The sequence below is a fragment of the Andrographis paniculata genome, unplaced genomic scaffold, assembly GCF_009805555.1.
Source record: "Andrographis paniculata isolate CXL003 unplaced genomic scaffold, ASM980555v1 Contig166END, whole genome shotgun sequence".
Lineage (NCBI taxonomy): Eukaryota > Viridiplantae > Streptophyta > Magnoliopsida > Lamiales > Acanthaceae > Andrographis > Andrographis paniculata.
Genome location: NW_026137442.1, coordinates 16,468 through 29,842, shown reverse-complemented (window position 1 = coordinate 29,842; position 13,375 = coordinate 16,468). Strand labels below are relative to the sequence as shown.

General features: G+C 34.3%; 1 protein-coding gene across 1 annotated transcript; it reads left to right on the top strand.

Moving 5' to 3' along the window:
• Positions 1 to 6,177: 6,177 nt before the first annotated feature.
• LOC127263482 (uncharacterized) lies at positions 6,178 to 12,698 on the top strand (the record flags this gene model as incomplete). Its single annotated transcript, XM_051292532.1, has 7 exons — positions 6,178 to 7,119; positions 7,174 to 7,734; positions 8,206 to 8,456; positions 8,886 to 9,533; positions 9,666 to 10,437; positions 10,591 to 10,881; positions 12,657 to 12,698. Coding segments are annotated over exons 1-7 (3,507 nt in total), but the record flags the coding sequence as incomplete, so codon positions are not given.
• Positions 12,699 to 13,375: the final 677 nt, after the last annotated feature.

The window sequence follows — 13,375 nt, the reverse complement described above, 5'->3', positions numbered from 1 at the left end:
GAAAAACAAAAAAAGCGCTAAATATACTAATTTCGAACACTCTACAAAGAATACGAAAAGCACTGCAATTAGAACTATAGAGAGCACAAAGTAAGTATAATATAACATGCTATATATATAAAGGAAAAACATTGAAAAAACAAAAGCGCTAAATTATACTAATTCGAACACTCTACAAAAATACGAAAAGCACTGCAATTAGAACTATAGAGCACAAAGTAAGTAATCATATAACATGCTATATAATAAATAAAGGAAAAACATTGAAAAAACAAAAGCGCTAAATATACTAATTTCGAACACTCTACAACAATACGAAAAGCACTGCAATTAGAACTATAGAGCACAAAGTAAGTATAATCTATAACATGCTTATAATATAAAAGAAAAAACATTGAAAAAACAAAAGCGCTAAATATACTAATTTCGAACACTCACAAAAATACGAAAAGCACTCAATTAGAACTATAGAGCACAAAGTAAGTATAATCTATAACATACTATATAATATAAAGGAAAAACATTGAAAAAACAAAAGCGCTAAAATACTAATTTCGAACACTCTACAACAATACGAAAAGCACTGCAATTAGAACTATAGAGCACAATGTAAGTATAATCTATAACATGCTATATAATATAAGGAAAAACATTGAAAAAAACAAAAGCGCTAAATATACTAATTTCGAACACTCTACAACAAACGAAAAGCACTGCAATTAGAACATAGAGACACAAAGTAAGTATAATCTATAACATGCTATATAATAAAGGAAAAACATTGAAAAACAAAAGCGCTAAATATACTAATTTCGAACACTCTACAAAAATACGAAAAGCACTGCAATTAGAACTATAGAGCACAAAGTAAGTATAATCTATAACATGCTATATAATATAAAGGAAAAACATTGAAAAAACAAAACGCTAAATATACTAATTTCGAACACTCTACAACAAATACGAAAAGCACTACAATTAGAACTATAGAGCACAAAGTAAGTATAATCTATAACATATATATAATAATATAAAGAAAAAACATTGAAAAAACAAAAGCGCTAAATATACTAATTTCGAACACTCTACAACAAATACGAAAAGCACTGCAATTAGAACTATAGAGCACAAAGTAAGTATAATCTATAACATGCTATATAATATAAAAACGAAAAACATTGAAAAAACAAAGCGCTAAATATACTAATTCGAACACTCTACAACAAATACGAAAAGCACTGCAATTAGAACTATAGAGCACAAAGTAAGTAAATAATAACATGCTATATAATATAAAGGAAAAACATTGAAAAAACAAAAGCGCTAAATATACTAATTTCGAACACTCTACAAAAAATACGAAAGCACTGTAATTAGAACTATAGAGCACAAAGTAAGTATAATCTATAACATGCTATATAATAATATAAAGGAAAAACATTGAAAAAACAAAAGCGCTAAATATACTAATTTCGAACACTCTACAAACAATACGAAAAGCACTGCAATTAGAACTATAGAGCACAAAGTAAGTATAATCTATAACATGCTATATAATATAAACGAAAAAACATTTGAAAAAACAAAAGCGCTAAATATACTAATTTCGAACACTTACAAAAATACGAAAAGCACTGCAATTAGAACTATAGAGCAGAGCAAAGTAAGTATAATCTATAACATACTATAATAATATAAAGGAAAAACATTGAAAAAACAAAAGCACTAAATGGACTAATTTCGAACACTCTACAATAATACGAAAAGCACTGCAATTAGAACTATAGAGAGCACAATGTAAGTATAATCTATAACATGCTATATAATATAAAGGAAAAACATTGAAAAAACAAAAGCGCTAAATATACTAATTTCGAACACTCTACAATAATACGAAAAAACTTCAATTAGAACTATAGAGCACAAAGTAAGTATAATCTATAACATGCTATATAATATAAAGGAAAAACATTGAAAAACAAAAGCGCTAAATATACTAATTTCGAACACTCTACAAAAATACGAAAAGCACTTGCAATTAGAACTATAGAGCACAAAGTAAGTAATATAATCTATAACATGCTATATAATATAAAGAAAAACATTGAAAAAACAAAACGCTAAATATACTAATTTCGAACACTCTACAACAAATACGAAAAGCACTGCAATTAGAACTATAGAGCACAAAGTAAGTATAATCTATAACATGCTATATAATATAAAGGAAAAACATTGAAAAAACAAAAGCGCTAAATGTACTAATTTCGAACACTCTACAACAAATACGAAAAGCACTGCAATTAGAACTATAGAGCACAAAGTAAGTATAATCTATAACATGCAATATAATATAAACGAAAACATTGAAAAAACAAAAGCGCTAAATGTACTAATTTCGAACACTCTACAACAAATACGAAAAGCACTGCAATTAGAACTATAGAGAGCACAATGTAAGTATAATCTATAACATGCTATATAATATTAAGGAAAAACATTGAAAAAACAAAAGCGCTAAATGGACTAATTTCGAACACTCTACAACAATACAAAAAACCACTGCAATTAGAACTAGAGAGCACAAAGTAAGTATAATCTATAACATGCTATATAATATAAAGGAAAAACATTGAAAAAACAAAAGCGCTAAATATACTAATTTCGAACACTCTACATAAAATACGAAAAGCACTGCAATTAGAACTATAGAGCACAAAGTAAGTATAATCTGTAACAAACTATATAATATAAAGGAAAAACATTGAAAAACAAAAGCGCTAAATGTACTAATTTCGAACACTCTACAACAAATACGAAAAGCACTGCAATTAGAACTATAGAGAGCACAAAGTAAGTATAATCTATAACATGCTATATAATATAAAGGAAAAACATTGAAAAAACAAAAGCGCTAAATATACTAATTTCGAACACTCTACAACAAATACGAAAACACTGCAATTAGAACTATAGAGCACAAAGTAAGTATAATCTATAACATGCTATATAATATAAAGAAAAACATTGAAAAAACAAAAGCGCTAAATATACTAATTTCGAACACTCTACAACAAATACGAAAAGCACTGCAATTAGAACTATAGAGCACAAAGTAAGTATAATCTATAACATGCTATATAATATAAACAAAAACCATTAAAAAAACAAAAGCGCTAAATATACTAATTTCGAACACTCTACAACAAATACGAAAAGCACTGCAATTAGAACTATAAAGAGCACAAAGTAAGTATAATCTATAACATGCTATATAATATAAAGGAAAAACATTGAAAAAACAAAAGCGCTAAATATACTAATTTCGAACACTCTACAAAAATACGAAAAGCACTGCAATTAGAGCTATAGAGCACAAAGTAAGTATAATCTATAACATACTATATAATAATATAAAGGAAAAACATTGAAAAAACAATAGCGCTAAATGTACTAATTTCGAACACTCTACAACAAATACGAAAAGCACTGCAATTAGAACTATAGAGAGCACAAAGTAAGTATAATCTATAACATGCTATATAATATTAAGGAAAAACATTGAAAAAACAAAAGCACTAAATATACTAATTTCGAACACTCTACAATAATACGAAAACCACTGCAATTAAAACTATAGAGCACAAAGTAAGTATAATATATAACATGCTATATAATATAAAGGAAAAACATTGAAAAAACAAAAGCGCTAAATATACTAATTTCGAACACTCTACATAAAATACGAAAAGCACTGCAATTAGAACTATAGAGCACAAAGTAAGTATAATCTATAACATACTATATAATATAAAGGAAAAACATTGAAAAAACAAAAGCGCTAAATATACTAATTTCGAACACTCTACAACAATACGAAAAGCACTGCAATTAGAACTATAGAGCACAAAGTAAGTATAATCTATAACATGCTATATAATATAAACGAAAAACATTGAAAAAACAAAAGCGCTAAATGTACTTATTACGAACACTCTACAACAAATACGAAAAGCACTGCAATTAGAACTATAGAGAGCACAAAGTAAGTATAATCTATAACATGTTATATAATATAAAGGAAAAACATTGAAAAAACAAAAGCGCTAAATATACTAATTTCGAACACTCTACAAAAATACGAAAAGCACTGCAATTAGAACTATAGAGCAAAAAGTAAGTATAATCTATAACATACTATATAATAATATAAAGGAAAAACATTGAAAAAACAAAAGCGCTAAATGTACTAATTTCGAACACTCTACAACAATACGAAAAGCACTGCAATTAGAACTATAGAGCACAAAGTAAGTATAATCTATAACATGCTATATAATACAAAGGAAAAACATTGAAAAAACAAAAGCGCTAAATGGACTAATTTCGAACACTCTACAATAATACGAAAAGCACTGCAATTAGAACTAGAGAGCACAAAGTAAGTATAATCTATAACGTGCTATATAATATAAACGAAAAACATTGAAAAAACAAAAGCGCTAAATGTACTAATTTCGAACACTCTACAAGAAATACGAAAAACACTGCAATTAGAACTATAGAGCACAAAGTAAGTATAATCTATAACATGCTATATAATATAAACAAAAAACATTTATAAAACAAAAGCGCTAAATGTACTAATTTCGAACACTCTTCAAGAAATACGAAAAGCACTGCAATTAGAACTATAGAGAGCACAAAGTAAGTATAATATATAACATGCTATATGATGTGACCATCATGACGGAATTGGACCCAATCATAATTCCTCCTGGACCAATCACTAGGAGCCGAGCCCATAAATTTCAATTGGCAATAACAAAGTGTGCCAAACTTCAAATGGATGCCACTGCTGAACTCTACAACGACGATCAAAATAAACCATGCATTCTTCTGGAAATTGGATCACAATTCCCAAGGACCATAAGGCCAGGAGCACCTTACAAGGCATTGGACCTCCCCTAAATTACTATCCCTAATTGAAGGGATCCCATGAATCAATATCCCCTGAATGAAGGAATTCCATAGATCAAGGGATTACCAATAATCATGGGATTGCCATGAATTATGGGTCAATAATACTAAATAAGGCTAATTATAATAACTACTCCCCATATGATTTTATTTCCTTTAAGAGTGTACTTTCTTGTTTTTAAATTTCCATGGTTCCTCTATAAAAGGACCCATGATTATCATTGTAAGATTTTTTCATTCCACAAAAGAGATTTTATAAACTGGTTTTTTTTTCAAGAGCGATTCTTGTGCCTTTTTGAAGTGTAATCTTGAGTGATTCGGTTACAGCTTCATATCCCCAAATCGAGTTGTTTCGAGTGATTTGAAACAAGTCGTGGCCTCTCGAATAGTACTGGAACTATTCTTGCCTTAGCTTGTATTGTCAGCTTGTTTAGAGGATTGTGATACGTGAGCTTGATCTCTCGTGTTGCCTTCCCGACTACCTCTCAATTCAAGAGAGTCCAGTTTATCTCCATTAATATAGATATATATATATAGCCATCCATCCCTTACTCTATCCAAATCTACAATATTTTTGTTACTTATTCTTGTGGAATTCGATCCGAATTGTTATCCTTGGCAAGTTCGCATCATCTGGTATCAGAGCTAGTTGATACAATCTCTTGATTGATATCACGGTTCATATTTGAAAACAAAAAAAAAATCCGAAAAAAAAAAAAAAAAAATAAAAAAAAAAAATCCGAAAAAAAAAAGAAAATACAAAAAAAGAAAAGTTGAAAAAAAAAAAAAAAAAAGACTTGAGAATATTTTGTTTTCCTTTTCTACATAACATTAATATATTTCTATATATTCTTATCCCTTTTCTATCTTTCCATACATTTTTTTTCTCTCTTAATTTTCTTTATTTAATATTTTCATTTCCATTATCCATATCCACTTCTTTCCAAAAAAAAAAAGTTTATAATATTTCTCCTATTTTTATTCGATTATCTAAAGGTCTAATTACTTGTGATTTTTACTTGAAATTTCTTGATTTGGGAATTGCATTGGGTCGTTGACCAGTTTTATTTAAGTGAGTGAAACACGAGCGGAGTGAAAGAGTGTTTGTGGCGAGATCATTACATACCGGAGAGCGCGATTCAAGAGAGGAGAAACCTGTGTGAGGATATACCCTTGTTATTTTACATTTTTTCTTTGATGGCAGGTGAAGGACACCCAGACGAGCGCCCTAATCCTCAAATCGCAGCGCTATCCAAAGCATTGGAAGCACGATTCACGAAGCAACTTACTGACGAGATGGACACCGTACACTCAATGTTGGCTGATCTTGCTCAATCTATTCGGGAATTGACAACTGAGCGACAGCAGGGCCGACCCGCCCCCGACGCTAGTCGATCTGCAAGGCGGAATCCTATATACCGAGGTAGGGAAGACGCTTCTGAAAATTTTGATGAAGAATGGGAGCCACCCCCTCCAAATAGAGACAACCGAAATCAAGATCCTATGAGGAACTTGAAGTTCAGCATTCCTTCTTTCAATGGGAATTCTGACCCGGATGTTTATCTTGATTGGGAGAAGAAGATGGAGTTGATTCGAGATTGCTCTACATATGATGATGAGCAATGGACGAGAATTGCTGTAATGGAGTTCACCCACTATGCCCTTAATTGGTGGGAGCAACTAAGTACGAAACGAAGGCGAGAAGGGAAGGCGCGGATCACCACATGGGATGGGCTCAAAAAGGCTCTGAGGAAACGATTCGTACCATCCTGGTATAGGAGGGAGCTACACGAACGAGTTCAACAAATGTCTCAAGGTAACAGAAGTGTAGAGGAGTATTACAAAGAGCTTGAGACAGCCATGATGCGGGCTGATATTGTGGAGGATCCTGAAGCAACCATGGCTCGATTCATGAGTGGAATCAACCGAGATTTGAGGGATACTCTAGAGCTACACCCGTATGTTGACTTGTCGGAATTGCTCCAACGTGCGATTTTATTGGAGAAACAACGCAAGCGAAAGGGGCGAGCGGATTCTTTCAATCGACCACCACCCCGGTCTACCCAAACTATCCTGGAGCCCCGAGGTATCCCTAATACTAACGTCAATAAATTTTCTAATGTTGACAAGGGAAAAAGTGTCGCGCATGTTGGCACAACTCGAAACCCACAAAAGGAATATGTCCATGGCAAGAATCCCCGAAACCGTGAAATTACCTGTTTTCGGTGTCAAGGGAAAGGGCACTATGCCTCTGAGTGCCCGAACAAGAAGGCCATGATCTTGACGGATGCGGGTGAAGTCGTCACCGACGATGAAGGAGATGTAGATGGTGAACAAATTCTTGAATGTGAGGAAAGTACTGTTGAAGAAGATGATGAATACTCCAAAATCACGGTGGTAACTCTGCGGTCTCTTAGTACATTTCAAAAGGAGGAACCAACCCAAATGCAAAGAGAGAACATCTTCCACTGTCGTTGCAAAATCGAAGGCAAGATTTGCAGCATGATAATTGATAACGGAAGCTGCACCAATGTGGTTAGTGAGACATTGGTCAAAAAGTTGAACCTTGTCACCAAGCCCCATCCGCGACCCTATCGATTGCAGTGGTTGACCAATAATGGGGAACTACGAGTAAATAAACAAGTTGAGGTAACCTTCCGAATTCGTGGTTATATGGACCAGGTTGTATGCGATGTTGTGCCAATGCAGGCTTGCCACATACTACTTGGACGGCCTTGGCAATTTGATCGCAATGTCACCTACTTTGGGAAGGAAAATACTTTTACGCTCACACATGAGGGCAAAAAGATCACCTTGACTCCCCTTACCCCCCAAGAAGCCCACACGGATCAGGAAGTGATACAAAAAAACCATGTTCAAGAAATGATGGCTATGGAGAACGTCTCAAAATCAGCGGGAACTCAAAGCTCCATACGAGAGGCAGACATAAATTCCATGGCAAGTTCGTCTATGACCGCTCCATCGCGAGTTCCAAGAGTGATCCCCTCAGAAAAACGAGAGAAAAGTAAGGGAGTACCTACCAAAGATACCCTTTCCCAAATGGGGAGGAACAGTGACCAGGCCATATTTCTCACTCGAAAGGATATTAGATCCATTGGAGAGGATGAGAGTGATAGGATTTACATTTTGCTTTGTAAGTTTAATCTCCTTACAGCTTATGATTTGCAATCTAACCTGCCTCCAGAGTTCTATCCTATTTTGCAGGAATTTTCTGATGTACTACCCAAGGAACTACCAAGCGAGTTGCCCCCAATCCGTGGTATTGAGCATCAGATTGATTTCATACCTGGCGCTCAATTGCCAAATAGGCCGGCATATAGGGCCAACCCAGATGAGACCAAAGAGATCCAAAGGCAAATCCAAGACTTGTTAGATAAAGGCTGGGTGCGTGAGAGCCTTAGTCCATGTTCTGTACCGGTACTCCTCGTTCCAAAGAAGGATGGTAAGTGGCGTATGTGTGTAGATTGTAGAGCAATAAATGCAATTACTATTAAGTATAGACATCCTATTCCTAGATTAGATGATATGCTTGATGAACTTCAGGGTGCTGCTCTTTTTACAAAAATTGATCTTAAAAGTGGTTACCATCAGATAAGAATGAGAGAAGGAGATGAGTGGAAAACTGCTTTCAAAACTAAGCTAGGGCTGTATGAGTGGACTGTCATGCCTTTTGGCTTAACTAATGCCCCTAGTACCTTTATGAGATTGATGAATCATGTTCTTAGACCTTGCATAGGAAGGTTTGTGGTTGTTTACTTTGATGACATCTTGATCTATAGTAAGGACTTATCTGCACACATTGAGCATGTGAGAGAAGTGTTCACTTTATTGCGGCAGAACAAACTTTATGCAAATGTTGAAAAATGTGCATTTTGTGTTTCTAGTTGTCTATTCCTTGGCTATGTTGTTAGCGCACAGGGAATACAAGTCGATGAGGAGAAGATCAGAGCCATCCAGGAGTGGCCTGTCCCTACTACTGTTCGTGAAGTTCGTAGTTTCCATGGCTTGGCGGGATTCTACCGAAGGTTTATTCGTGATTTCAGTACTATTGCAGCCCCTCTCACTGCTGTTATTCGCAAGGATGAACTGTTTAGTTGGGGAGAAGCGCAACAACAAGCCTTCGACAAGCTGAAATATTTGTTAACTCATGCCCCAATTCTTAAACTCCCGAACTTTGAACTAACATTTGAACTTGAATGTGATGCTTCAGGTGTGGGTATTGGAGCCGTTCTAATGCAAAATCGCCAACCTATTGCATACTTCAGCGAGAAGCTAGGTGGCGCAGCCTTGAACTACCCAACTTACGACAAGGAGTTATATGCCTTGGTTCGTGCACTTCAGGTATGGCAGCATTATCTTTTGCCAAAGGAATTTGTTATCCACTCAGATCACGAGTCCCTTAAGCATATAAAAACTCAAGCTAAACTAAATAAGAGGCATGCCAGATGGATTTCTTTTGTTGATACATTCCCTTATGTGATAAAGTATAAGAAGGGAAAGGATAATGTCGTAGCTGACGCACTTTCTAGGCGCACTCACATTCTTACTATTTTGACTTCTCAATTGCTAGGGTTCTCACAGGTAAAATCATTGTATGCAAATGACAAAGATTTTTCTGACATCTTCAATAAGTGTGCCAGCACTGGATTTAAAGATTTCTATTTGCATGAGGGCTATTTGTATAAGGCTAACCAGTTGTGTATTCCACAAGGTTCTATTCGAACTGTTTTAACTCACGAAGTCCATGAAGGTGGACTCATGGGGCATTTTGGAGCCACCAAAACTCTTAAACTTTTGCAGGAAAAATTTTATTGGCCAAGGATGCGTGCGGACGTGGAACAACACATTACACGTTGCATTACATGTAGACAAGCCAAATCCACAACGCTACCACATGGTTTATATAAGCCCCTGCCTACACCCGACACACCTTGGGTAGATTTGAGTATGGACTTCATTTTGGGGCTACCTCGTACAAAAGGAGGTAAGGACTCTATCATGGTTGTTGTCGATAGGTTTTCAAAAATGTCCCACTTTATTCCTTGCAATAAGACGAATGACGCAATGCATATTGCTAATTTGTTTTTCAAAGAAGTAGTTAGAATGCATGGAATTCCCCGTACGATTGTATCTGATAGGGACACTAAATTCTTAAGCTTTTTCTGGAAAAACTTTTGGGGAAAATTAGGGACAAAACTTCTCTTTTCTACCTCATATCACCCACAAACAGATGGTCAAACGGAAGTAACAAATCGCACCCTAGGCACTCTCCTTAGGTGTATTATCAAAAAGAATTTGCGTAGTTGGGAAAGTTGTCTCCCTCATGTTGAGTTTGCATATAATCGTGCTATCCATAGTGCTACTAACATGTCCCCTTTTGAAGTAGTGTACGGCTTCAACCCACTTTCTCCAGTTGACCTATTGCCACTACCATGTAGTGAGCGACAAAATGTTAATTTCAGGGATCGGGCACAAAAGATTCAGGAGCTTCATAAGACAGTACAAAAGGAAATTGACGCTACCAATGCGCGGAATGCAAAAGCTGCTAATCGCCACCGCAAGAAGATTGTCTTCCAACCCGGTGATTGGGTGTGGCTTCACTTACGAAAAGAGAGATTTCCGGCACAACGCAAGTCTAAGTTGTCCCCACGAGGCGATGGTCCCTTTCAAGTCGTTGAACGCATCAACGATAATGCCTACAAACTAGACCTCCCAGGTGAGTATAATGTCCATGCTACATTTAATGTTTCTGACTTGTCTCCGTTTGATGTAGGTGACGAGAGGTTGATGGGACAACCTTTTCAAGAGAGGGGGGATGATGTGACCATCATGACGGAATTGGACCCAATCATAATTCCTCCTGGACCAATCACTAGGAGCCGAGCCCATAAATTTCAATTGGCAATAACAAAGTGTGCCAAACTTCAAATGGATGCCACTGCTGAACTCTACAACGACGATCAAAATAAACCATGCATTCTTCTGGAAATTGGATCACAAGTCCCAAGGACCATAAGGCCAGGAGCACCTTACAAGGCATTGGACCTCCCCTAAATTACTATCCCTAATTGAAGGGATCCCATGAATCAATATCCCCTGAATGAAGGAATTCCATAGATCAAGGGATTACCAATAATCATGGGATTGCCATGAATTATGGGTCAATAATACTAAATAAGGCTAATTATAATAACTACTCCCCATATGATTTTATTTCCTTTAAGAGTGTACTTTCTTGTTTTTAAATTTCCATGGTTCCTCTATAAAAGGACCCATGATTATCATTGTAAGATTTTTTCATTCCACAAAGAGATTTTATAAACTGGTTTTTTTTTCAAGAGCGATTCTTGTGCCTTTTTGAAGTGTAATCTTGAGTGATTCGGTTACAGCTTCATATCCCCAAATCGAGTTGTTTCGAGTGATTTGAAACAAGTCGTGGCCTCTCGAATAGTACTGGAACTATTCTTGCCTTAGCTTGTATTGTCAGCTTGTTTAGAGGATTGTGATACGTGAGCTTGATCTCTCGTGTTGCCTTCCCGACTACCTCTCAATTCAAGAGAGTCCAGTTTATCTCCATTAATATAGATATATATATATAGCCATCCATCCCTTACTCTATCCAAATCTATAATATTTTTGTTACTTATTCTTGTGGAATTCGATCCGAATTGTTATCCTTGGCAAGTTCGCATCACTATATAATATAAAGGAAAAACATTGAAAAAACAAAAGCGCTAAATATACTAATTTCGAACACTCTACATAAAATACGAAAAGCACTGCAATTAGAACTATAGAGCACAAAGTAAGTATAATCTATAACATACTATATAATAATATAAAGGAAAAACATTGAAAAAACAAAAGAGCTAAATATACTAATTTCGAACACTCTACATACAATACGAAAAGCACTGCAATTAGAACTATAGAGCACAATGTAAGTATAATCTATAACAAGCTATATAATATAAACGAAAAACATTGAAAAAACAAAAGCGCTAAATGTACTAATTTTGAACACTTACATAAAATACGAAAAGCACTGCAATTAGAACTATAGAGCACAAAGTAAGTATAATCTATAACATACTATATAATAATATAAAGGAAAAACATTGAAAAAACAAAAGCACTAAATGGACTAATTTCAAACACTCTACAATAATACGAAAACCACTGCAATTAGAACTAGAGAGCACAAAGTAAGTATAATCTATAACGTGCTATATAATATAAACGAAAAACATTGAAAAAACAAAAGCGCTAAATGTACTAATTTCGAACACTCTACATAAAATACGAAAAGCACTGCAATTAGAACTATAGAGCAAAAAGTAAGTATAATCTATAACATACTATATAATAATATAAAGGAAAAACATTGAAAAAACAATAGCGCTAAATGTACTAATTTCGAACACTCTACAACAAATACGAAAAGCACTGCAATTAGAACTATAGAGCACAAAGTAAGTGTAATCTATAACATGCTATATAATATAAATGAAAACCATTGAAAAAACAAAAGCGCTAAATATACTAATTTCGAACACTCTACAACAATTACGAAAAGCACTGCAATTAGATCTATAGAGAGCACAAAGTAAGTATAATCTATAACATGCTATATAATATAAAGGAAAAACATTGAAAAAACAAAAGCACTAAATGAACTAATTTCGAACATTCTACAACAAATACGAAAACCGCTGCAATTAGAACTAGAGAGCACAAAGTAAGTATAATCTATAACGTGCTATATAATATAAAGGAAAAACATTGAAAAAACAAAAGCGCTAAATATACTAATTTCGAACACTCTACAACAAATACGAAAAGCACTGCAATTAGAACTATAGAGCACAAAGTAAGTATAATCTATAACATGCTATATAATATAAATGAAAAACATTGAGAAAACAAAAGCGCTAAAAGCACTAATTTCGAACACTCTACAAGAAATACGAAAAGCACTGCAATTAGAACTATAGAGAGCACAAAGTAAGTATAATCTATAACATGCTATATAATATAAACGAAAAACATTGAAAAAACAATAGCGCTAAATGTACTATTTTCGAACACTCTACAACAATTACGAAAAGCACTGCAATTAGAACTATAGAGAGCACAAAGTAAGTATAATCTATAACATGCTATATAATATAAAGGAAAAACATTGAAAAAACAAAAGCACTAAATGGACTAATTTCGAACATTCTACAACAAATACGAAAACCGCTGCAATTAGAACTAGAGAGCACAAAGTAAGTATAATCTATAACTTGCTATATAATATTAAGGAAAAACATTGAAAAAACAAAAGCGCTAAATATACTAATTTCGAACACTCTACAACAAATACGAAAAG